Source organism: Rhinopithecus roxellana, chromosome 17, assembly GCF_007565055.1.
Source record: "Rhinopithecus roxellana isolate Shanxi Qingling chromosome 17, ASM756505v1, whole genome shotgun sequence".
Classification (NCBI taxonomy): Eukaryota; Metazoa; Chordata; class Mammalia; order Primates; family Cercopithecidae; genus Rhinopithecus; species Rhinopithecus roxellana.
In genome coordinates, this window is record NC_044565.1 from 104,269,642 (window position 1) to 104,297,295 (window position 27,654).

Below are 27,654 nucleotides of genomic sequence, written 5' to 3' on the forward strand. Positions count from 1 at the left end.
CAATATTTTCTGAGTTCTTTAACTGCTAATAGCTGCTTCCCATGCCCTTTATAGTTGAAAGCCAGTTCTGCTTAACACAAAAACCTTGGATCATATGTGCTTTCCTTGATATCTGAAACATGGTATTCCGTGTTCTCCTGGCATAAAGCATTACTATCAGTGTAACAACATAATTTTATTCTCCTAATGATATAAAGGTCATGTTTTTATTTTTGCCTAAATACCTAAAGAATGTTTTCTTTTTCTTTAACATTCAGTATTTTGATGAAAAATATGCCTTGAAGTAAGTCATTCTAGGTTAATCTTCTCAGCCACATGATCCCCTATTTCAATATGCAACATTTTGCTTTTTTAAGTTTCTGTAAACTTTTCTTAAATTATACTGTTTGCATTTGTTTCATTCCCTTGTTTTGATTTTTTTCTTCAGGGGCTTCTTTTATCTGTATATTGTATCTTCTTTGCTTATTTTCAATACTAGTCATTGTTTCAAATCCTTTTTACCTTTCCTCATTTTGATGTTTAAAAGTTTCTGGGAGACTGAGACATGAGAATCACTCAAACCCAGGAAGTGGAGGTTGCAGTGAGCTGAGATCACACCACTGCACTCTAGCCTGGGCAACAGAGTGAGACTCCGTCTCAAAAAAAAAAAAGAGTTTCTTCCTTTTCACCTTGATTTCTCATTAAAGCATTATGTGTTGAGTTTATCAATTCTTTTGCTGACCCAGAAGTTCTACTTAAGAGAAATAAAGAATACAGCTAAATGGTAGAGGCCATTCACTAAAAACCATACACCTTATGTCATACTGTATGATGCTCTAAAATAGGCAAAACTAAAGGTCCAGAAACTATATCAGTGATTGCCAGGGCTTAGAGTTTGAGAAGAAGACAGACTATTAAGGCATAGGAGGGAAATTTCTGAGGTGATGGAAAGTGTGTAATGTTGATTGTGGTAGTGGTTACGGAATCGTGTATATTTGGCAAAACTCTTTGAACTAAACACCCAAAAGGGTGACTTTTACATATGTACTCAATTAACTTGACCAAAAAATTTTTTTAAAAAGTACGTTGCAGGCCAGGCACAGTGGCTTACACCTGTAATCCCAGCACTTTCAGAGGCCAAGGTGGGTGGATCACTTGAGGTCAGGAGTTTGAGACCAGCCTGGCCAACAGGGTGAAACACTGTCTCTACTAAAAATACAAAAATTACCTGAGTGTGGTGGTGCGTGCCTGTGGTCCCAGCTACCTGGGAGGCTGAAGCAGAAGAATCACTTGAACCTGGGAGGCAGAGATTGCCAGTGAGCCCAGATCACGCCACTGCACTCCAATGCAGTGAGACTCTGTCTCAAAAAAACAAAAACAAAAAAAAGTACCTTGCAACCCCAAATTCCAAAACATACAAAGAAAACTAAGAAATACAGATAACAGTATCAATGGTCAAAAGACCAATTTAGTCCGGTAAAATAAAAATGATAACACCATGTGAAAGACTTTAGATTTCTTATGTTTAGGATTGTCAAAGAGATGAAATGAGAATGACATCTATTTTTTAAAAGACAAGAATTGAAAAAAAGAAGAAAAACAGCAGGAAGGTGTTAAACAAGAACAAGCAGGCAGGAAAATAAACCAGTTTAAAGTCTTGGCCAGGCTTGGTGGCTCACACCTGTAATCCCAGCATTTTGGGAGGCTGAAGCAGGCGGATGGCTTGAGCCCAGGAGTTCGAGACCAGCCTGGGCAACATGGCAAAAACATCAGTTCTACAAGAAAAAAAAAACAAAACACAAAAATTAGCCAGGCATGGTGGCATGCACCTGTATTCCCAGCTACTCAGGAGACTGAGGTGGGAGGATCGCTTCAGCCCAGGAGGTCAAGGCTGCAGTGAGATGAGATCAAGTCACTGCACTCAGGCCCAGGCAACAGAGTGAGACTCTGTTTCAAAAAAAAAAAAAAAAGAAAAAAAAGTCTTGAAAATGTAGAAATGCACAGTCACTGAAAGAGAAAAAACTCAATAGATGGTTCAGTAGCCAGCTTCTAAATGGCTCTCAACGATCCTCACCTTCTGGTAATCACACCCATGTGTAGTTTCTTCCTTCACAACATAGGGCTGACCTTTGCAACCAACAGGATATTGTGGAAATGATGAAGTATGACTTCTGAGGGTAGGTCATAAAACGCACTGCATCTTCCACCTTGCATTCTCTTGGATGACTTGCTCTGAGGGAAGCCAGCCACCATGTTGTGAGAACCCTCAAGCAGTCCTGTGGAGACATCCATACACTTAGGGACTGAGGCTTCCTACCAACAGCCAATACCAATTTGCCAACAACCATTTTGGTGAACCACTGAAAGTGAACCCTCCAGCTCCAGTCAAGCCTTCAGATTACTACATCCCAGACCAACATTTTAACTGCAGCCTCATCGAAGACATAAGCTAAGTCGCTCCCAAATTTCTAATCTGTAGAAACTGTGCAAGATAATAAATGTTTATAGTTGTTTTAAGTCATGAAATTTTAGGGTTGTTAATACAGCAATAGATAATATAGATGAAGTAAACTCTACTCTGAACCCAGTAGAAGAGAGAGCTCATAACATGAAAAATTGTACAAAGAATTCATGTATCATTTAATACGTATGAGCGTGAAAAATATAAATTACCAGATTTAAGAGATATGCAGAGACTTCAAAGTAATGGGAAGAAGCAGAAGAAAAAAAGTGAGCAAATAGGAATAGCACAATTATGCTGAAAGATAAAAGTACACTCCCTGTACAGTGCAGAATAATTGCCTAAGGCCTATATGTTTTATTTTAAAAAATGAAATGAAAGCTCAAGATAATAATACAAAGGAAGATGAAGAAATATTCAATGGGTAGTCGAATAATGTGAAGATCACTGTTCAGAAGACAGAAAATGATATTGTATCAACTTTAGCTTCTGCAAGGACAATTTATATTATATATGTATGTGTTATAATTTAAAGTATAGGCACATTTGTAGACATGGAAGAAGGAGGGCAAAACTTAGTGTTTACCCTTAAAATTTTAAGACACACCTGTAATATAAATTATTATCTGCCCCACCCTACACCAGTCTGCCCAGTGTCTATCAATGCTGCAGATACTGGGAATACATTTAGAGGTCATCTTCTGCAGAGGTAGGTCCACCCTCTTGAAGTACAGACAGACCTGCCTGGTGCACTACATGTGAAACTTGAAAACAATTCAATTTCTCAATAGACAGAAACAAGTTTATGTTAGACAACCAGAAGGTGATCCAGTAACTCCTATCCCATGTGCTGTTTTTCCATGGGATGTCCTCCATCAAGAGATAGAGGATATTTCCCCTTCCCTTAACACTGGGCCACGCTGTGATGGGCTTTGCTTGTTAAGAGTGCTTTGTACCTTTTGAGACTGAGCCTGAAGAGATTTGCAGCTTCCACTTGCTCTTTCTTGGAGCCCTCAATCACCATGGAAAAAGATCTGGCTGCCTTAGGATCGGTTTAGCAGGGTGGCTAGGATAGTTTCCAGTAGTTTCACCACTCCCAGCTGAGGCATCAGATATGTGAGTGAAATCAAGGTGTGGCGGCGTGCGCCTGTAATCCCAACTTCTTGGAAACACCTGTAATCCCAACTACTTGGAAGGCTGAGACGGGAGGCCAGCAGACCTAAACATCCAAGTGAAATCATCTTGGATATCCAGACCCAGCTGTCCCAGCACCCGCAGTGAGTCCACCCTCCAGCTGATTTGCCAACTGAATGCAGTCACATGAGTGATCCCATTCCACGTCAAACAGAGTAAAAGAACCACCAACAGAATCACGAACAAATAAAATGATTGTTAATTGAAGCCACTAAGGATTTTTTGTTTTGTTTTGTTTTGTTTGTTTGTTTGTTTTTTGACACGGAGTTTCCCTCTTGTTGCTCAGGATAGAGTGCAGTGGCATGATCTCGGCTCACTGTAACCTCTGCCTCCTGGGCTCAAGCGATTCTCCTGCCTCAGCCTCCCAAGTAGCTGGGATTACAGGTACTTGCCACCATGCCTGGCTAATTCTTTGTATTTTTAGTAGAGACAGGGTTTCACCATGTTGGCCAGGCTGGTCTCAAACTCCTGACCTCAGGTGATCCACCTGCCTCAGCGTCCCGAAGTGCTGGGATTATGGGCGTGAGCTACCGCACGCAGCCCACTACAGTTTTCTTTAATGGACAAAAATTGTATATATTTATTGTGTACAACATGATGTTTTTAAATATGTATACATCGTGGAATGGCTAAATCAATAAAGCTGCTAAGTTTTGAAGTAGTTTTTTATGCAGCAATAGATAACCCCAAGGTTACCCTGTTATGTGTCGACCTGTAAAGATAATCCTCTATTCCTGTGATCATCTTATCTGGTCATCATTCCACTGGAAGCCACTCTCATTTTGACATGCAGCTTCTAGGAATATCTTCTCTTAGCTCTCAGTCCTTGGAAGTGAAATGGAGAAATTCAGTGTCTCAGCTTCAAGAAGTATACTCATAAAAAGTACAGAGCGGCCGGGCGCAGTGGCTCACGCCTATAATCCTAGCACTTTGGAAGGCCGAGGCGGGAGGATCACGAGATCAGGAGATCGATACCATCCTGGCTAACACGGTGAAACCCCATCTCTACTAAAAAACTACAAAAAATTCTCTGGGCGTGGTGGAGGGCGCCTGTAGTCCCAGCTACTCGCGAGGCTGAGGCAGGAGAATGGCCCCGGGAGGTGGAGCTTTCAGTGAGCGGAGATGGCGCCGCTGCACTCCAGCCTGGGCGACAGAGCGAGACTCCATCTCAAAAAAAAAAAAAAAAAAAAAAGTACAGAGCTTTTCCTAACTTTCCATTCCACAAACTGTATAAACATATACCAAAAATAAATGTATTACACAGATTTGTTTTGAGGTTAAAAAAAAAAAAAGTCCATTTAAATCATTAAGATAGGCTGGGCACAGTGACTCATGCCCACAATCCCAGCACTTTGGGAGGCTGAGGCGGGCAGATCACTTGAGGTCAGGAGTTTGAGACCAGCCTGGCCAACATGGCAAAATTCCATCTCTACCAAAAATACAAAAATTAGCCGACATGGTGGCACACGCCTATAGTCCCAGCTACTCAGGAGGCTGAAGCATGAGAATCACTTGAACCCAGGAGGCAGGGGTTGCAGTGAGCCAGTATCATGCCACTGCACTCCAGCGTGGGCAATACAGCGAGACTCTATACCCCCTCCCCCAAAAAAACAAAAAAAATCACTAAGATACATTCCAGATTAAATAGATGATAACGTATTAATGGCACAATGATAAGTTAACCTTCAAAGAAAGGTTTTTTTGAACAAAGAATGTGTATTTTTTTCTTTTCATGAAAATGCATCTAATACTACAAATTAAAAGTCTGCTCCTGTTGCAGAGCTCAAGGAGTTGTTGAGGGCTGAATTACTCTCCAAGATGAAAAATCTCATTCAGTTGTAATAATCATCCTACTCCAAGTGTTATTTCCAACCCGTCCCCACACCACCTTAGGCTTTCAAAGTAGGTCGTTTTGTGGTAATGTTGGAAAAACCACTAGTTCTCTGTAGGACAAGGTGAGGCATCTGAAGTCTTTCTGGTTACCTGCCATTTTATGGTTTCTAATGGATTCACGTAGCATTTAGCATCTTCCATTGTCCATCAAAGATACATAATTACCTAAATTTCAAGAGTTTCCTGAAAGTTTAAATTGAAGGTGCTGGTTTGTGTTCTAGAAAATGCCTAGTTTCTAAAGTGTTATCTAAAGAAGAATCAATCCCAGCTGTTGTAAGGATTTCAGCAGTTCCTGGTTTTGACACCTTGCTCTCCACTGCTCTTGATTTCCTAACCTTTCCTTCACCAAATCCCCCACCACACTATCCTATACAGATTTGTTTTTAATCATCCCCAACATTTCCTTGCCGCATTCCAGTTTGAAGTTCTATTATAATGTTATAAAGTATTTGTGCGAGCCTTTTTTTTTTCCCCAGGCATCATATCATAGCACTGCAGCCCAGAACTTCTGGGTTCAGGCGATCCTCTTGCCTCAGCCTCCCGAGTAGATGGGGCTACAGGTGTGCACACCACACCTGGCTAATTTTGATCTCTCTATTTTAATTTTTTTGAGACAGAGCCTCACTCTGTTGCCCAGGCTGGAGTGCAGTGGCACGATCTTGGCTAGCTCACTGCAACCTCCATCTCCCAGGTTCAAGCAATTCCCCCACCTCAGCCTCCTGAGTAGCTGGGACTACTGGCGTGTGCCACTATACTTGACTAATTTTTGTATTTTTAGTAGAGAAGGGGTTTCGCCATGTTGTCCAGGCTAGTCTCGAACTCCTGACCTCAAGTGATCTGCCCACCTCAGCCTCCCAAAGTGCTGGGATTACAGGCGTCAGCTACCACGCCCAGACTATTTTTTAATTTTTTGGTAGAGATGGGGGTGGGGGGGTCTTACTATGTTGCCCAGGCTGGTCTTGAATTCTTGGCCTCAAGCAATCCTCCCACCTCGGCCTTCCAAAGCACTGGGATTATAGACATGAGCCACTGTGCCAGTCAATGCTGGCAATTAAAAAAAAAAAAGTTAAAGAGACAAGAGTTTTAAGTGGTTACACTTAACAGAAATTCAGTGTATAACAGTCATCATCTGGCCGGGCGCGGTGGCTCACGCCTGTAATCACAGCATGTTGGGAGGCCAAGGCAGGTGGATCACTAGATAAGGAAATCGAGACTATCCTGGCTAAGACGGTGAAACCCTATCTCTACTAAAAATACAAAAAATTAGCCAGGCATGGTGGTGGGCACCTGTAGTCCCAGCTACTCGGGAGGCTGAGGCAGGAGAACGGTGTGAACCCGAGAGGCGGAGCTTGCAGTGAACCGAGATCACACCACTGCACTTCAGCCTGGGCAACACAGTGAAACTCAGTCTCAAAAAAAAAAATGTCATCATCTCTGTTAATTCCTAGACTGGTATAAATTTTGTTGCTATTCTAATTGCTGTTTTTATCTCTATTATGCTTTTTTAAAGTCAGTTGCTGTTGGCATAAAGAAATGTGGTTTGTTTTTGTTTTTTGTTTTGAGCATGCCAATCTTATATCCAGGAGGCAAAAGCCGCAGTGAGATGAGATTGCGCGCCACTGCACTCCAGCCTGGGCAAAAGCAAGACTCTGCCTCAAAGAAAAAAGAAAAGAAAAGAAAAGTAAAAAGAAAAATAAATTCAATCTAGAGCTTCCAAAAATACCAGGAGGAAAGAAGGATGGAAACAGGGAGAGATAAAGAAAACTTGATCAACATGACATACAGAAAATAGAATGCATTTATTTTGATTTCAGATATATTTAAATATATTATTTCTGTAGTTGGATAAAGAAATCTGGCTACACACTATTTAAAAGAGCATAATTTTGCCAGGCATGGTAGCTCATGCCTATGATCTCAGCACTTTGCAAGGCCAAAGCAGGCAGACAGCTTGAGCTTACAAGTTCGAGACAAGTCTGACCAACATGGCAAATTCCCATCTCTACCAAAAACAAAAACAAAAAACAAAAAACCAATACAAAGATTAACTGGGCATGGTGGTATGCACTTATAGTCCCAGCTACTCAAGAGGCTGAGGTAGGATAGCTTGAGCTTGGAGAGGCAGAGGCTGCAGTGAGCTGAGATCTCACCACTGCACTCCAGCCTGGGTGGTAGAGCTAGTCCTTGTCTCAAAAAACCAAAAAGCATATTTAAAACATTTCACTATGAGGTTGAAATTAAAGAGATAGAAAAATAGACCCAAATATTAATTTAAAACAATATTAAAACCAGACAAAACTAGCAATAAAGAGAATCAATAATTATAAATGAAGCAATTCATCAAGAAGATATAACAATCCTGATCCCAAGCACATCTAACATCAAAATATATGCAGCAAATAGGTTTGATTCTTTGCGACGCATTCTGAAAACTCACAATAAATTGTTATTTTGTTTAGATAATGATTTCCATGGAAACATCCTATTAACATGTCCCCTGAGAAAACTAAACAAGCCCATTTACTTCGCAACTGGATTTACTTTGTGCTTGTTTTTATGTTTCTCAAAACCTTACTGAATAACATAAAGAAGGCCGGCCGGGCGCGATGGCTCATGCCTGAAATCCCAGAACTTTGGGAGGCCAAGGCAGGCAGATCACAAGATTAAGAGATCATGACCATCCTGGCCAACACGGTGAAACTCCATCTCTACTAAAAATACAAAAAAATTAGCTGGATGTGGTGGTGCACACCTGTAGTCCCAGCTACTCAGGAGGCTCAATTGGCTCCCCTCTCTGCCTCTGCCCTATAGAATCTCCTGTTTCCTGTATCCCATGCCTTCCTCGTTCTTGGTTTACTTCCTCCTTTTAATAAAGCACTCCTTTTGGAGAGTCCTCAGAGAAGTTACATGGGACCTTGAATGTCTTCAAAATATCTTCATTCTACCTTCAAATAAAATTCATAATTGGCCTCGGTACAGAATTCTGGGTTTGATATAATTTTCCTTCAGAATTTTGAAGACATTGTTTCATCATCTTCTAATCTCTAGTGGTGCATTTGAAAGGTCTGAAGCCATTTCAATTCCTGATGCTTTGTATGTGACCTATTTTTTCTCTCTGAAAGCTTTGCAGAATCTTTTTTTTGATCTCTATATTCTTTTTTTTTTTTTTTTTTTTTTTTGAGACAGAGTCTCGCTCTGTCTCCGGGGCCGGAGTGCAGTGGCCAGATCTCAGCTCACTGCAAGCTCCGCCTCCCGGGTTTATGCCATTCTCCTGCCTCAGCCTCCCGAGTAGCTGGGACTACAGGCGCCCGCCACCTCGCCCGGCTAGTTTTTTGTATTTTTTAGTAGAGACGGGGTTTCACCGTGTTAGCCAGGATGGTCTCGATCTCCTGACCTCGTGATAAGCCACCGCGCCCGGCCTGATCTCTATACTCTAAACGTTCATTATGATGTACCTTGAGGTGGAAATTATGTTAATCTGTTATCATAGGTGCTTGATAGACACTTTCAACTTGGAATCTTGTATGCTTCAATTCTAGGAAACTTTCTTGTATTGTTTCATTTATTTTCTCCCCTCCAGTCTTCCTATTACTTGAATCTTGGACATATTGAACTGGACCTCTAAATTTCTCATCTTTTCTCTCCTGTTTTCCATCTCTTTAGTGTTTTGCTTTACTTCCCAGGAACTTTCCCTAAGTTTATATTTCAACCCTGCTCTTAAGTTTGCCATATTTTTCTACGATGTTTTTGGGTTTCTAAGAGCCCTGATTTATTCTCTGAATACTCCCTGTTTCATGGATGCACTACCCTTTCCTTTCTCTCTGAGAATATTCAATGATAGAGTTTTGCTCATTTTGTTTTGCTTACTTTTCCCCATATAGGCAATGCTGGTTTTTTCTGATTGTGCCCTATCTTTCATGGTAGAGGCTTTCTTCAGATGTCTGGTCATCCATGATGTGCTACTTAGGTTTAAGGGTGAAGGACTAAAAAGCTGACTAAAAACTTCAGCACATACGTGGGGTTTATTGACCAGGAAACCTAACCATGGGTGTTCTGGTTGGGCTCCCTGTTGGGGAACTACTGATGTCAGCATCACTGTTTCTTTCCTCCTGGACTCATGGAGTCCCTAGAGACTTCTGTCTCCTCCTGTAGAATAAAGGGTGGGTGCTAGCATTTTAGGAGCCAAGTGGGATAAAGGAGGTTGGGGGTGAAGGGGCAGCTTACCATTAAATATGCATATAGTCAATTAATCCCCCTATTTTTAGAGTAGCAGAGTTCTGGGTAGCATAGCCTAGAATAAGGCTTGGAGAATAAGGCTTGAGCTTCTCCTCCTAAGGGCCAAATGCCCTGCAGAGCCCTGTAAAGACCTAGAGGTGGAGTGATATGTCGGACTGAAAACAGTAGGTATTAATGGAAAATCTGTGGCCCTTCGAGTCAACTAATTCCTTGAAACCTTCTCTCTTATCCCCATCTGCCAAATGTCTAGCAGCTAAGCATTTACTTCCTAAAAAATGGAAAAGTTCTTCTCTCACGAAATTGAAAAAATGAACTGGAGTGCACTAGTCCAACAGCTATGGCATCTATGAGCTCACCTCCCAGCAGGTACTCTCCCACCCACTCACACTAAAGAAAAGATTGACTGCTAACCAGCAAATGACCAGTTATACATAACTGCCACTTTGCAGGTGTCCTATTCTTAAATATAAATAGAACACTAAAAATCATCAGGCATTTGAGAAAAGTTTGCAACCTGAAAAGTAATTACAAACATAAAAACAGGAAAATAATCCTAGGAGAAAGAAAGATAATTCAGGGAATAGAAGATAACTTTTTAAAAATTCAAATTAGTGTTTAGGAACCAGGAACTTTCAAATACACTATTTCACAGCTATGCTATGAGACAGGAATTGTTATTCCCATTACAGAGATTAGGAAATTGATGTTCAGAATGAACATGCCTTGTACATGGCTGGAATTTCAGTCTTCATGTTCTGATTCCCTAATGCCCTTTTAGTTGAACCACAGGTGCTATAGAATTTATAAGCCAGATGCACACAGTGTATAGTGATACAGAACTATATGAAAATCAGAGTCCCAAATACACACACACACACACACACACACACACACACACATCTTAGCTGAAAAGCATTTGTTTCGATTTCTGTCCTTTGTCTGCTATTTGTTCAGCCTAGAAATCTTCTCTCTGTAACTTAAAGGCATAACATTCATAACAGGAACAATGCTAAGTTACATGTTATCAAGGAACTTATCACAGAAAGAAACAAAGGGATAGAGATATAACCAAGAGAGGCTAAATTTGAGATTTGAGGGCCAGGTGTGTGGTTCACACCTGTAATCCCAGCACTTTGGGAGGCCGAGGTGGGTGGATCACAAGGTCAGGAGTTCAAGACCAGCTTGGCCAAGATAGTGAAACCCTGTCTCTACATAAATACAAAAATTAGCCAGGCACAGTGGTGGGTGCCGGTAATCCCAGCTACTTGAGAGGCTCAGGCAGGAGAACCACTTAAACCCGGGACGCAGAGGTTGCCGTGAGCCGAGATAGCGTCACTGCACTCTAGCCTGGGCAACAGAGCAAGACTCCATCTCAAAAAAAAAAAAAAAAAAAAGAAAAGAAAAAAGAAATCTGAGATTCTAACAGAATTCTGCCACTGACTAGAAAAAACTAAGTGCTCTCTCTCCAGATGTTGGATGATTTACTTATACAACGATGGTTGAGGAAGGCATAATGAATACACATAACAGAAACTCAATGTTTACTGAACAAAATGAACGAATGAATGAACAAATGAATGAAAAGATTTTAACTCCAAAAAACTATGATGTGTGGATAAACTTTGATAAAGGGTAATCACTACATTTTCACAATCTATATTACAGATTATAAATTCTGAACACTTCACATTGCATTAATGTAAATATACATTAGGTATATCCAATAAAACTTAGATTATTTTAAAACCAGTTTAAATATAAGAGTAGTATGAAAGGTAATGCTGACCAGGTGCAGTAGCTCACGCCTGTAATCCCAGCACGTTGGGAGCCCGAGGTGGGCAGATCACGAGGTCAGGAGTTTGAGACCAGCCTGGCCAACATAGTGAAACCCTAAATTAGCCAGGCATGGTGGTGCATGCCTGTAGTCCCAGCTACTTGGGAGGCTGAGGGAGGAGAATCGCTTGAACCCGGGAGGCAGAGGTTGCAGTGAATCAAGATCGCACCACTGCACTCCAGCTTGGGCGACAGAGTGAGACTTTATCTCGAAAAAAAAAAGAAAAAAAAAAAGAAAAAAAGAAAAGAAGAAAGGTAATGCTTTGCTTTTGAGTGATTATTTGTTTCTATTAATATAATCATTCAAGCTGGACAATAACTTTGCAATATACTCAAGAAAGCAATGCAGATAATATTCATGTAAGTTTATACTTTCACAATATAGAATATAATGTAAACCTTGGGCCAATTCCATAGCCAATCTATCTTAAGTCAGTAAAAGAAACCTGAAATGGCCGGGCACAGTGGCTCACACCTGTAATCCCAGCACTTTGGGAGGCCAAGGTGGGCAGATCAGTTAAGGTCAGGAGTTTGAGACCAGCCTGGCCAACATGGTGAAACCCATTCTCTACTAAAAATACAAAAATTAGCTGGGCATGGTGGTGCATGCCTGTAGTCCCAGCTACTCGGGAGGCTGAGGCAGGAGGATCACTTGAACCCAGGGGGCAGAAGGTACCACTGCACTCCAGCCTGGGCGACAAAGCAAAACTCCGTCTCAAAAAAAGAAGAAAGAAAGAAAGAAAAGAAAGAAAGAAAGAATTAAAGAAGGAAAGAAGGAAAGAAGAAGAAAGAAAGAAAGAAAGAAAGAAAGAAAGAAAGAAAGAAAGAAAGAAAGAAAGAAAGAAAGAAAGAAAGAAAGAAAGAAAGAAAGAAAGGAAGAAAGGAAGAAAGGAAGAAAGGAAAAAGAAAAACAAACCTGAAATGATCTATTGTCCCATATCAGGCTTTGGACAAAAATAAGTATTTTATGAACAGGCCAATTATGTAATAACAAAATGAAGCAGCAAATTCTAAGCCTAGTGCTTAATTTACTACTACAGAAGTACCCTCTGTAGCCAAAGTGAACTTAGCAACAAGTGGCAGAGGGAAATTTGCCATTGAGCCTGTATACTCATAGAGCCTCTCATTGTTAAAGGGATTGTACACAAATAAATTTGTTTAATGGATTGGTTAATTTAGGTGGAATCCTGTAGGATCTTCACATCCACTGATGTGGACAGCAGTTCCCTGCCACGTGTCTCTCTTCCTGTCTTTTCCCCCACAGACTCCGTGAAACATTCTACCACCAAACATTATTTTATGTTTTTATAATAAATATCTTCAACCAGTAACCAAAGATGTGACATTTAAATTAGCCTGTACAGTCTCATTGTTAGTATATGTAGAATTTCCATTAGACACTGTGAAACATTAGGCAAGCCAGTAGAGTAACTGAGGGAATGTATAATTTAAATAGGTTAATCATGATATTGTACTGGATTGTTGGGTAAAAGCATATGCTATGCTGTCCAAGGACTCCTTATTCCTATGACACAATCCAAGGCTGCTTCAAGGGGATCACATTCACAAAAGAAATGCCAAGTGGCAGGAAATTCCAAATGGCAATGCCACATCAGGTAGAGGTAGCATGAGGTTATGCGAGCCATGCTGATGTCCAAAGGGAAAATTCTTCATATTTTTCTCCCTTTCCTTTTCACTGAAAATCTAACTCATAGGAAATAACGGCCGGGCGCGGTGGCTCAAGCCTGTAATCCCAGCACTTTGGGAGGCTGAGATGGGCGGATCACGAGGTCAGGAGATCGAGACCATCCTGGCTAATACGGTGAAACCCCATCTCTACTAAAAAATACAAAAAAAAAAATAGCCGGGCGATGAGGCGGGCGCCTGTAGTCCCGGCTACTCGGGAGGCTGAGTCAGGAGAATGGCGTAAACCCGGGAGGCGGAGCTTGCAGTGAGCTGAGATCCGGCTACTGCACTCCAGCCTGGGCAGCAGGGCAAGACTCCGTCTCAAAAAAAAAAAAAAAAAAGAAATAAATTCTATTAAGGAAATAACATTTCACTTCAACTTACAAAGAAACTTTCCCTTTTCCCTCCCTGACTCAGAAAACTAACTAGTAATATTGTAAAGTAGGAAAACTACTTAAATCTCAGCTTCCCTGAAGAGTTTATATTTGGCATACTAGGGATATTTCCAACACCATTCCTTAAATTCCTCTAAAGACCTCTCCCACTTACAGCAGCATTTGCCCAAGGCTTCAATAAGGCCTTTTTCTTCACAAGCTTCAATGTTCTAAGTTACTTGGAAACTGTGATGAAAAAAATAGGCGCAAAACAACTTTTCTAAAAGATCCCATGTATTCTCCAACTTCATCTCCAAAAATATAGGGCATATATAATTGAAATTCATCTCTAATCATAAAAACACCTAGATCATCTCACATATTTTTCCTTAAAAAATTCAGAAATATATCTGCTATCAATATGTAATTACATTTAAGGCCAGGCACGGTGGCTCACGCCTGTAATCCCAGCACTTTGGGAGGCCGAGATGGGTAGATCACTTGAGGTCAAGAGTTCAGGACCAGCCTGGCCAACATGGTGAAACCCCGTCTCTAACAAAAATACAAAATTAGCCTGATGTGGTGGCCCGTGCCTGTAATGCCAGCTACTTGGGAGGCTGAGGTGGGAGAATTACTTGAATCCAGGAGGTGGAGGTTGCAGTGAGCCGAGATTGCGCCACTGCACTCTAGCCTGTGCAACAGAGTGAGACCCTGTCTCTCTCTCTCTCTCTCTCTCTCTCTCTCTCTCTCTCTCACACACACACACACACACACACACACACACACACACACAAATGTAATTACATTTAGGTCACCTCCCCATTCACTTAACCAGTGTGTCCATTCAGAAAGACACAGGAAAAAAAGCCAGGCACGGTGGCTCACGCCTATAATCCCAGCACTTTGGGAGGCTGAGGTGGGCGGATCACGAGGTCAGGAGTTCAAGACCATCCTGGCCAATATGGGGAAACCCTGTCTCTACTAAAAATACAAAAATTAGCTAGGCCTGGTGGTATGTGCCTGTAGTCCCAGCTACTCATTAGGCTGAGGCAGAAGAATCGCTTGAACCTGGGAGGTGGAGGTTGCAGTGAGCTGAGATTGCGCCACTGCACTCCAGCCTGAGCAACAAAGCAAGACTCCATTTCAAAAAAAAAAAAAAACAGAAAGACACAGGAAAATAATAATGAGTTACTTCTATGTGCCAGACACTCTACTAGCTACATCACAAGTCTGAAAGATCTACAGTCTAACGGCAGATCTGCTTTTTGTTAGCTGTGTGATATTGGGCATGCTACTCAATTACTCTCAGCCTTAATGTTAATTATCCAGATTGAGGATAATAACAATCACCTCATAGGGTTACTGTGGGGTTTAAACTAGTTGATGGTTGCAGTAAAGACTTAGGAACCATATTTGGCCCCAAGGGTCAGCTTCCTATACCCATAACCAATAAAGTGGAACTAAGAACTAGAACTGTTGCAGGAAAGAGAAGTTGGCCACAATTCCTGGCAAAGAGCTAAAGAACCAAATTAGTATTCTCTCAAGAATCTTCAGCCTTGGGCCTGCATCCATTTAGGGGGAAAGTATAGAGCACTATTCGGGAGAAGCCCTGGGGCTGACTGGTGCTAACACAAAACCAAAGAGGTGGATAGGACCAGACCAGTCTCTGGAATGCAACATTTGACTCGAGTTGGCACTCAGAAGTAATGCCATGGGGTTTGCTTTGAAAAATAAGTAATGTTGGCCGGGCGCAGTGGCTCAAGCCTGTAATCCCAGCACTTTGGGAGGCCGAGACGGGCGGATCACGAGGTCAGGAGATCGAGACCATCCTGGCTAACACAGTGAAACCCTGTCTCTACTAAAAAATACAAAAAAAAAAAAATAGCCGGGCGTGGTGGTGGGCGCCTGTAGTCCCAGCTACTCAGGAGGCTGAGGCAGGAGAATGGCGTAAACCCGGGAGGCGGAGCTTGCAGTGAGCTGAGATCCGGCCACTGCACTCCAGCCTGGGCGACAGAGCGAGACTCCGTCTCAAAAAAAAAAAAAAAAAGAAAAATAAGTAATGTTATGTAAATTGTTAATATTACATACATACATACACACATACACACACAGGTACCTGCCCCCAAGCAGAAGTAGATTTTTATGTTGCATGGCTGAATAGAGGACAGAATGGATGAGTGAATAGATATATCAGAGAAGGCAAGGAAGGTGAAAATTAGAAAGGCCGTAGAGGGTGATGGCTAAGCCTTCAGACTTAAAAAGGCAGAATGCCTGGGTTTTAATCTTGGCTCCATTATTCACTTTTTGGTGTGAACTCAGTCAAGTTAAATAACTTTTCTATGCCTAAGTTTCCTCTTCTGTAAATGTGGATAATATTAGTAGCTACCTCGTAGGATAGTTAAAAGGATTTAAAAGTTTATATATTTAAAGCACTTAGAAGATTTCTTGGCATAGTAAGCATCAGTTTCCTAATCTATAAAATGAGCACAACAAAATGTATTACTTCACAAGTTGTTATAAGAATTAAATAAATCATACCTATACAGTGCTTATCCTATACATAATAAATCAATAAATATTAGATATTTTCATTAAAACATGGATGGAGACAACAATAAATTTTTAAACCTGAGAAAAATAATCATAATAGAATATAACAGAAAATATTGTGAAAATCCTTATTCATATTTTTGTGTTGAATATATTTACTGGGAAGCCATGAGTAACCTGGCACATTTATCTACTTTCCAATGTGTAAAACACATCAGAATAATTCCATTTCTTAGATCTGCCAAAGAATTTATGTCACAGATACAAACTACAGACCAAAAAAAAGAAAAAAGAAAATTAAAGAAAAAGAAACCACAACTAGAACAGCAATTCTGAAATAATATTCCTATCAATGCTCATTCACTGACAAAGAAAACATTCAATCTAATAGCATAAAAATTAATAATAAAAAAGCCATTTTACTTATAGAGAAATTATTGGAGATAACAACACTTGTATTATTTTTTAAATGGGCACTCATTGAGAAACTTGCTGCAACATGCTTTCTAAAGAACAGAACAAATGTTGCCAAAAAATTTAGAATTTAAAGATTAACTAATTGGAACCCAAATAAGGTGATACCTTCTACTTAGTCCATAAGGAAGCCAAACAAGTACAGAAGTCAAGAAAACCAGGAAAATTTTGAGAGAGATCCTGTGGTCAACAGTGTCAACTGCTGAGAGGCTTAGGCAACAACTGGGAAGTGTCTATGAGGTTTAGTAACAAGGACACAATTGGTGAATCTTGACAAAAATCACTGTATGGGGCAGTTGGGGTTGTTGGAAAATACCAGATAAATCACAGTACAACATGGAAAATGATTTTCATTGAGAGAAGAGCAAAAGATAAAAGATGAGTCACTAAGTTATGTTAGAAAAAACTTCTCCAACTTGTCGATACTCAAACTGGGATTTTATAAGCTATACTTTTGCTGTAATATCAATAAATAAAGCACACTGAAGTTTGGGATTGATTCATTGATTGACTACTGAGTCATCCTTGACCTAAAGTGAGTAAGGATAACTTTAGTCTTTCACCTAAAAGATGTTAAAGCCCAAAAGTTTGAGATGATATATATGCAAGCTTAGACTGAATGATGTTTCACTGAATTTTATTAGAATAATTCTGCACTAAGAGATTCTTGGCTAGCAATGAAAAGAATATTTAATACCTTTTTTGGAGATATGAGACATGTAGCAGTCTCTATCCCAAAAGGATTATGCAGACTATTGTTTCAGAAACCACCTGTAAGTTCTTCTGATCAATTTTGAATAACCACTAATATCATTCATCCATTCATACAGACAGTGCTGTCCGATAGAAATATAATATAAGCCACAGGTGTATTTTTTAATTTTCTAATACACACATTTAAAAAGTAAAAAGAGGTAGGTAAAATTAATTTTAATATTGCCTATTTTACCCAATATCCAAAATAACATTTCAACATATAATCAATATAAAAATTATTCCTGAGATATTTTACATTCTTTCTTTCATGCTAAAACTTGAAATCCAGTATTTATTTTACTTTTGCAACACATCTCAATTCGAACTAGGCTTATTTGAAGTGTTGAACATCCATCCACATGTGGCTAGGGGCTACTGTATTGGACAGCACAGGTCTAGAATTCAAGTTCCCTGGAAATAGGAACACGGATTGTCTTTTTCACATATATAACTGTAGTATTAAGAATGGTGTCTAACACATAATTAGCCCTCAAAGGATATTTGTTGAATGAATAAATGAACAAATCTATTGGTTTTGTACGCATACTTGTAAAAAATTCCTATAATATAAATGAAATTCTAATTACATGATTAGAAAAGCATACAATCATGTTAAACTCAATTCTAGCCCAGGCGAGAATTTAGTAATATACACTTAGTCAACACAGATTCCTAAGTAGATACATCTTTCAAATACGGTATAAACACATTTTACTACCAATAGATAATTTTTTCTATAATCCCCTCAATGTGATTTTTATAAACATTTAGTAGATCAAAGCTGTCATACTCCTGTAATAAAATCAAATAAATTATAGCTTTCTCTCTGGAATGAATGAAGTCTACATTCATCAAACACACACAGTCCTCACATATGCCACTAGCATTTGCAAATAAATATTTTTTGTCTTAAAGTCCAATCTACCCTAACACTGGCAAAGAATATGCCAAATATAGCTTCAAACACTTGACAAAAATTAAATCCAACCCGCAAAGTACTGAGATTGTTTAATATATATGAAACAGGCCCTCAATAGCTGACATTTAATAACAAAGCTTAGGGAGAAAGCTTACCTTCTCTGCTAAGAGCTCTCGTATCTTGCTCGCTTGAACTCTAAATTTCATGAGCTGGGACTCCAGAGCTACGCATCGTTCTTTCCAATCTACTGGTCCTTCTGACTCAGAAAGCTCTGCCATATTTATTCTAAAAAAAAAAAACCAAAATAACAAAAAAAAAAAACATTCAAGTGGTACAACACAATTAACATTCAGGATAATTTGTTAAATTATCCGATGTACACATTCTAATCACTCTCTAGTGAGATCCATGTACAAGTTTTAAATTCTAAGGCGAATTCCAGAACTGGGGAGGGCTTACAGAAAGAACTTAGTGGGAAATAGGAGACTAAGGCTGGAGCCCAACTATGCTACTTAACCTTTCTAGGTCTCAGTTTAGCCAGTCCAGAAAAAGGGACATGTTGGCAACAAACCATTATTCCTTGTGGATATGTAGTGAGGAACAAATGAAGTACTGCTACTTCTAGTAGAACAACAGACAGCATAACACCACCACATAAACACAGGGTGTTATTATTTTAGCTGTGCCTAACAGATAAGATTGTTTGAATCTATCAGCTCATAACGTTACCATATTCTGAAATTTAAGGAAGTATTACAGTTTGATTCAATGGCTACAATTTACAGTTTGGATTTTTACTATAATGATTCTTTATCACCACTCTCAATTTGGCCAGGTCCAGGTTAACTCTTTCAAGCCAGAGGTACTTTGGCGTATTTAAGGGTAAGTTGTTGTGATCCTGACAAGTTTGCATAATTTTTATTTGATGTAAGAGAAGGCATATGAACATGCAGTTTGGAGTTAGCCATATGAAGTAAATCTGGAATTCGTGCTTTCCATATTAACTTTCCTTTTGGAGGAGATTAATTGCAGGGAGAAGCACTGTAAGGGAGAGGACAAGATGCAAGGGAATTGGTTCTGAAATTCTGAAGTGTTACTTGATTTTGGAAGCATGATGGTTTCTGGCTCTGAGATTCATAAAACTAGTTTTAAATGTTTGGTAATATTTTATCAGGCTATTTTTAATAAGCAGCCTAATAATGTATTTCTGAATTCCCCTTGCTATGAACTGCCCTGCTATGAAATTTACATTAGGAATGAAAGCCTCAGTTAAGAAGAACTGTGACGGCAAAACTTTCAGAGCCCTGGAATGGAACTGCAGTTGAAGTATACTATTCTTTTGTTTTCTAAAAATATAACCACATTGATTTTCCCAGTATTTAGTGTAATATAGCACCCTCCCTAATCCTATACCAGTTTTTAAAAACTTTATGCTGCTAAAAACCCACTAAAAGATTATTTTCCTAGCATAAAGACTGTTTTGTACTTAAATCAATTTTCACATTAATACTGACAATATCATTCAGTACGTGAGAAATAAATATAAGCAGAATTATTCTTAAAAGACTACAACATTTATTAAGAGCACCCCAACCTCTTAAAGCCTTCAGATGTCCCTAAATTCTAGCCTTAATTTAAAGGAAACATATTACTGTAGAGCTGGAAGTCATTCTCTTTTCATTTCTTTGTTTTCATAGAATCCTCACCCCATTGTTTTCTGAGGTTTTTCCTAAGGAGATTAACCTTAATAACCTTTTCCATTACCCATATTAGCATTTATGATTAATGATTCACACTGGCATTTACTAGCAATGATTTAGGAGTAGATAATGCAGTTTGTCAATCACAAACATGTTCACAGTTCTGGGGCTGCATCATTTTTCTCCTTATTAGCTTTACAGTAAACAGGGAAAGAAAATATGGATGCAATACTAGAAAATGAAAAGTAGTCCTGAAAGGGGCATCTTTAAGTCTTGAACTATCATATCATTTGGCAGAAATGTAGGGATACTCTTCAGCTTAAGCAATAAGAGGAGTCTATTTACCCATTTGTTAATAGGTTAATATTGGTTAATTTTTGCTCTACATGTAAAATAACTTGCTTATGTCCTACAGTAAGGTGTCCACAGTTTTAAAAATAACATGAAGAGTGCATATTTTTCAACAAATTGAAATCAATCTATGTAATGCACCATGTGAATAATATAAAGGACAAAAGGTTAGCACCATGTGAATAATATAAAGGACAAAAGGTTAATATTGGTCAATTCTTGCTCTACATGTAAAATAACTTGCTTATGTCCTACAGTAAAATGTCTACAGTTTTAAAAATAATATGAAGAGTGCATATTTTTCAACAAATTGAAATCAATGTAATGCACCATGTGACTAGAATAAAGAACAAAAACCAGATGATCATTTCAATAGACACAGAAAAAAACATTCAACAAAATCCAACACCCCTTCATGATAAAAATATTCAACAAAATACAAATAGACAGGAACTTCCTCATCCTGATAGAGGACATCTACTAAAGCCCACAGCTAACATCACACTTCCTGGTAAATGACTGACAGTTTTCTCCCTGAAATCAGGAACAAGACAAAGATGTCTTTTCTCACCACTTCTATTCAGCATTGTAATAGAGATAATAGCCAGGGCAAGACAATAAAATAAAAAACCATCTAGATTGGACAGGAAGAAATAAAACTATCTCTACTTACAAATGACGTGATCATGTACATGGAAAATTCTAAGGAATCCACAAAAAACTACTAAACTATAGAGTTTAGCAAGGTTTTAGGAAATCAGATCGACATATAAAAGTCAGTTGTTTTTCTATACACTAGGAAGGAAAAATCCAAACATGAAAATAAGAAAATATTCCATTTACAATAGCATCAAAACTAATAAAATATTTAGGAATGAATTTAACAAAAGAAGTGCAAGATGCGTACACTGAAAACTACAAAACATCACTGAAAGAAATTAAAGAATATCTAAATAAATGGAAGAAATTGTATATTCATGGATTGGAAGACCTAATACTGTGAAGATGGCAATACTTGCAAATGACTATACACACACAATGCAATCTCTATCAAAGTTTCAACTGCATTTTTTGTAGAAATTGACAAGTTGATCAAAATTCACCCGGAAATTCAAGGGCTGAAGAATAGACAAAACAAAATCGAAAAGTTGGAGGACTCACATGTTACCATTTCTAAACTTACTACAAAGCTATACAGTAGCTTGATTACACAGTGTGGTACTTGCATAAAGATAGATATATAGATATCTACACAGAACAAAATTAAGTCCAGAATTAAAGCCTCACATTGATTTTTGGCAAGAGTGATAAGGTCATTCAATGGAGGAAGGAATAGTCTTTTCAACAAATGATGCTGGGACAACTGGATATCCATATGCAAAAGAATAAATGTGGACCCATACCTCATACCGTATATACACAGTAATACAAAATGGATCACAAACTTACAGGTACCAGCCAAAGCTCTAAACCAATCTTTTGGCTTCCCTGGACCACCTTAGAAGAATTGTCTTGGGCCACACATAAAATACACTAACACTAATGGTAACCGATGAGCTAAAAAAAAAAAAAAAAAAAAAAAAAAAAAGCAAAACAAATCTCATAATGCTTTAAGAAAGTTTACAAATTTGTGTTGGGCCACATTCAAAGCCATCCTGGGCTGCATGTGGCCTGCAGGCCACAGGTTGGACAAGCTTGCTCTGAACTCTTAGAAGAAAACAGATATAAATCTTCATGACCTTGGATTAGGCAACAGATTCTTAGATATGACACCTAAAGCACAAGGAATCAAAGAAAAAAATAGATAAATTGGACTTCATCAAAATTTTTAAATTTTTATGTTTCAAAGGACACTATCAAGAAAGTGCAAAGATAATCCACAGAATGGGAAAAATAGTTGCAAATCATATATCTCAGGGATCTGTGTCTAGAATATATAAAGGACTCAGGACTCAATGATTAAAAAAAAGATAACTCAATTAAAAAATGGGCAAAGGCCTGGGCATGGTGGCTCATGCCTATAATCCCAGCACTTTGGGAGGCAGAGGCGGTTAGACTGCCTGAGCTCAGGAGTTTGAGACCAGCCTGGGCAATGTGGAAAAACCCTGTCTTTACAAAAATACAAACAAACAAACAAAAAAATTAGCCAGGCATGGTGGTGCATGCCTATAGTCCCAGCTACTTGGGGGTTGAGGTGGGAAGATCACTTGAGCCCAGGAGGTCGAGGCTGCAGTGAACCATCTTCATACCACTGCACTCCAGCCTGGGCGACAGAGGGAGACCCCCATCTCTAAAAACAATAATAATAATAAATCAAAAATAAATAAATAGATAAAAATGGGCAAAGTATCTGAATAGACATTTCTCCAAAGAAGATAAACAAATGGCCAACAAGCACATTATTTGCTAGGAAGGAGAATGCAAATCAAAGTCACAACAACATTCCACTTCACATCAAATAGGATGTTCTAATGAAAAACACATCTAACAAGGTTGTTGAGGATGTAGAGAAATGCGAACCCTCATACATTGTTGGTGGGAATGTAAAAATGGTACAGCTGCTTTGTAAACAGTTTTACAGTTCTTCAAAAGTTTAAACAGGCCAGCATAGTGGCTCACACCTGTAATCCCAACAGTTTGAGAGGTTGAGATGGGAGAATTCATCTCTGAGCTCAGGAGTTCAAGACCAGACTGTGCAACATAGTAAGACCTCATCTCTATCAAAAAATTGAAAAATAAGCTGGGCGTGGGGGAGCTTACCTGTGGTCCCAGCTACTCAGGAGGCCTGGGTGGGAGGATCACTTGAGCAGTGAGCTATGATCATACACTGTACTCCAGCCTGGGTGACAGAATGAGACACCGTCTCAAAAAAAAAAAAAAAAAGTTTAAATATAAAGTTACCAAGTTATTGGAGTAACTTTACATTTGGTATACCAATAAAAAGTATTGGTAACTTTATACTTGGCATTGAGGTTGCTGGGTCATATGTCAAGGGATGGGGTCATATGCCAAGGGATGAAATACATGTCCACACCAAAACTTGTAAATAAATGTTCAGAGCAACATTATTCATAATAGCCAAAGAGTAGAAACAGCCTGTGCCCACCATCAGATGAACGAATAAAATGTGGTAGATCTGGCCAGGTGCAGTGGCTCACGCCTGTAATCCCAGCACTTTGGGAGGCCAAGGCAGGCAGATCATCTGAGGTCAGGAGTTCGAGACAAGCCTGGCCAACATGGCAAAACCCCATCTCTACTAAAAATATAAAAATTAGCTGGGCATGGTGGTGCAGGCCTATAATTCCAGCTACTAGGGAGGCTGAGACAGGAGAATTGCTTGAACCTAGGAGGCAGAAGTTGCAGTGAGCCGAGATCCTGCCACTGCACTGCAGCCTGGGTGACAGAGTGAGACTCTGTCTCAAAAAAAAAATGTGGTATATCCATACAATGGAATATTATTCAGCCATAAAGAAGGAATATAGTACTAATACATGCTATAGTCATGGAAAAGCCTTGAAAACATTATGCTAAGTGAAAGATGCCAGACACAAAAGGCCACATATTGTATGAGTCCATTTATATGAAATGTCCATAAGAGGCAAATCCAAAGGACAGAAAGTAGGTTAGTGGTTGCAAAGGGCTGCAAGGAGAAGCTAATGGAGACTGACTACAATGGATATGGGGTTTCTTTTTGGGGTGATAAAATATTCTAGAATTAGACATTGGTGATGACTACACAACCTTGTGAATATACCAAAACCCAGTGAACTGTATACTTTAAAAGGAAAAATCTTATAGTTTGTGACTTATATTAAGATCTCAATTTTAAAAATCACGTATTTACAAATGACTAAAGAAAAAGTCGCCGTTTAAATGGATGTATACTAGGACCGCATTTACAAATTGAATGAACCATAACTTGTGGCTATCCCTGCCAAGAATTTCACCATTAACTCGAAAAATTGAGAGGTAACTGTCAACCTCAAATATGAAAAGTATCATACATATATCTTACCTAGAGCACTTTGCTATGATAATGACACAATAAATTAATTCAAAGTTAAACAGACCTATTTCTTTAGTTATGCTAATTATATATTTTATAGTGAAGTAGCAACGCCTTAAGAATATTGTTAAATTGGCATTTAACATCTACATTCCCTATTAATGGGTCATAATAAATCAAAACTGCAAATTGGTTGGATAATGGTCTGCACTGAGATCTAGACACCTGATTCCCTCATTTCATTCTGTAATTTCAGTTAGGTAACAAGTACAAAGCAACTGTTGTATTAGTGTACCATCTTGGGCAATTAAAAATTCTAATTTTAAACAATATCCACCATCCTTTTCATTACCACTAATATTATAGAACTATATAACATTGAGACTATATATATAACTATATAACATAGTCGACTGCTAAATAAATAAAATACCACATTTATCCTGAAAGGAATCTATCATGTCTAGATTCTGAATTTGAAAGTAATCTATCTTCACTTCAGGGGACAGGAAAAAGTCTTGGTGTTCCAAATACCCCCAGTGACTTTTGGAAATATTTACTGACATAAGATAAACTGTTTACAGTTGTGGAGTGAATGCTCTTTTCTCTGAATCTCTGACTTCCTGTTTCTCTTCCAAATCCCAAAAAGGAAAGAAAAAGAAATGAAATAATTCTTCTACTTAGGCTTACCCTGACGAAGCGCAGCGTTAGCCTCTATGATATTCTTTAGTTTTTGCCTCTTAAGGGACACCTTAACTGGGCTACGTAATCGTGTGTGTGTGTGTGTGTGTGTGTGTGTGTGTGTGTGTGTATGTGTAAAAGATCTTTCTAGGCGAGACTGAGGCATGCCTTGGTTAAGGAACCTTCTGACCGCCACCTAGCCCCACTTGGGCAACGCCTGCCCTTCGGTGGCCCTGCCCGGAATGGCCGAGCTCCTCACTGCACACTCCTCTGGGACACACCGCTGTGCGGGCCAGGCTTCCAAGACTGGTATTTTCACAAAGAAAGCAGTGACCCTCAGGTAGCCCACCACCAGCGCTTTTCCAATGTAAGTGGTTCGACTTCTATTTCCACAGCGTCATGCACAACAAAATCCACGGGTAAAAAGTGCTGTCCTTTAAAAAGTGTCCCACTAACTTCGGGGACAGTAGTTTCAGGGTAGGTCACCTTAGGGTGCTTTGACGTGCCAACAACTCCAGGTGTACAAAATGCCTCTTTAAAGGTTTGAGTTTAAAGTTTCGCCCCGGAGATCCTGGTGGATCTCCCGAAGCCGAAGGCTAGCGCGGTATCCCTGACCGTGCGGGTTCCTCGGCGCGGGAACCCTGGGCTGCCCCGCTGCGCCCCCGGGACCGCTCGCGCCGCGCCAGGAGCCCGGGCCCGATGTTTCCAAACAGAACGTCACGGGAGCCCAAGGGCGCGAGGGACCGCCGGCCACCGCCCCCTGCCCACCTCTCCGGGCGACATCTAGACTTGGGGGCCGACTCCGGGCTGTGACGGGAGGTGCGGCGGCGGATCCCTAGTCAGTCCGCTCCATCCCCCTCGTCCCTGCCCGCCCGCTCCTCCTGGCGCCCCAAACCTCGGCCCCGCGAGCCCCCCAGGATGGCGCGCACTCAAGGGGGCGGGATTCCAGGGTGGCAGGGACTCTGGGGTGGCCCCTCGTCCCCAGGCCTTCTCACCTGCCTATCTCAGCAGCGGCTCCCTGGCCGCAGCGCCCGAAGTCCCGGCCGCGCCTGGCCCCCGGGCTCCCCAGGCTCTTAGCCCGCGCACTACTAAAGCAGAGCTCGGAGAGGGCGGGGAAGGGCACCGCCTCCTCCAGGGACTGGCAGCCGGTGTAGCCAATGGGAGGACAGAGCCGACCACCTGGCGTCACCGGGGGTGGGGCTATAACTTTGGTTCCTCCCAGTCCCTGCCCCAGGAGGGAGCTCTGTCCTGGAGTGGTACCTCTAATGTCCCCACTGTGAGACTCCAGAGCTTCCTAGCAGCGGCCGGTCACCTTCATTCCACTCCTTTTGCCTGGACTGTTGCAGCACCCTCCCTTAGTCTCCCAGTCTGAAGTCTCTCCTCTTGCCAATCCACCCTTCATCTTCCTGCCAGGTTAATTTCCTTAAGAGCAGTTTTGATTAACAGTGTGCCAAAGACTTTCATTGGCTTCCGTTTGCTTAAATTATCAAGAACAGATTCTCTAGTCTAGTGTTCAAGGTCTCCATCCTGTCTTTTCAGGTTTATTTCTTACAACTGCCCTTCACACACCTGATACTACTGCTGTGCACCTCGCCACCCGAAGGAAGTGCACTGGGAACGTTTACATGCTGTTTCCTGTCTCACTTTAAAAAGCTCAGAATAATCTTCTCACCGGGCGTAGTGGCTCACACCTGTAATCCCAGTACTTTGGCGGACCGAGGCAAGTGGATCACTTGGGGCCAAGAGTTCGAGCCTGGACAACACGGTGAAACCCTGTCTCTACAAAAAAAAAAAAAAAAAAGTATGTGTGTATGTGTGTATGTGTGTGTGTATACATATATATATATATTAGCTGAGCCTGATGGCGCTCACTTGTAGTCCCAGCTGCTCAGGAGGCTGAGGCTGGAGGATTGCTTAAACACAGGAGATCGAGGCTGCAGTGAGCCGCGATCATGCCACCGCACTGGAGCCTGGGCCACAGGGTGAGATCCTGTCTCAAATCATCATCATCATCATCATCATCATCATCATCATCGTCTTCTTTTTCTCCATGTAACTAAGTCTGTCGCTCCACCTAGCAGAAATGTCTTCTCTGGGCCGGGCACAGTGGCTCATGCCTGTAATTCCAGCACTTTAGGAGGCTGAGGAGGGCAGATCACGAGGTCAAGAGATCGAGACCATCCTGGCCAACAGGGTGAAACCTGGTCCTTACTAAAAATACAAAAATTAGCTGGGGGGGGGGGGGGGGGTGGGGGGTGGCAGGTGCCTGTAATCCCAGCTACTCGGGAGGCTGAGGCAGGAGAATCACTTGAACCCGGGAAGCGGAGGTTGCAGTGAGCCGAGATAACACCGCTGCAATCTAGCCTGGTGACAGAGCGAGACTCTGACAAAAAAGAAAGAAAGAAGGAAAGAAGGAAAGAAAGAAAGAGGAAGAAGAAGAGGAAAGACAAAAGAAAGAAAAAGAAAGAATGAAAGAAAGAAGAAAAGAAAGAAAGAAAGAAAGAAAGAGAAGAGAGAGAGAGAGCGAGAGAGAGGGAGGGAGGGAGGGAGGGAGGGAGAGA

The 27,654-nt window shown here is 40.4% G+C and overlaps 1 protein-coding gene across 1 annotated transcript in view; it reads right to left on the minus strand.

The window, feature by feature from the left end:
• Window positions 1-26,130, minus strand: part of PLEKHH2 (pleckstrin homology, MyTH4 and FERM domain containing H2) — a 132,309-nt gene extending 106,179 nt beyond the window's left edge. Inside the window, exons 1-2 of the mRNA XM_030921765.1 lie at window positions 26,089-26,130; window positions 18,511-18,640 (exon numbers count right to left, since the gene is read on the minus strand). Of these exons, the coding sequence (XP_030777625.1) occupies window positions 18,511-18,633 (123 nt within the window). The 5' untranslated portion in view covers window positions 18,634-18,640; window positions 26,089-26,130. The remainder of the gene's footprint in view (window positions 1-18,510; window positions 18,641-26,088) is intronic.
• Window positions 26,131-27,654: the final 1,524 nt, after the last annotated feature.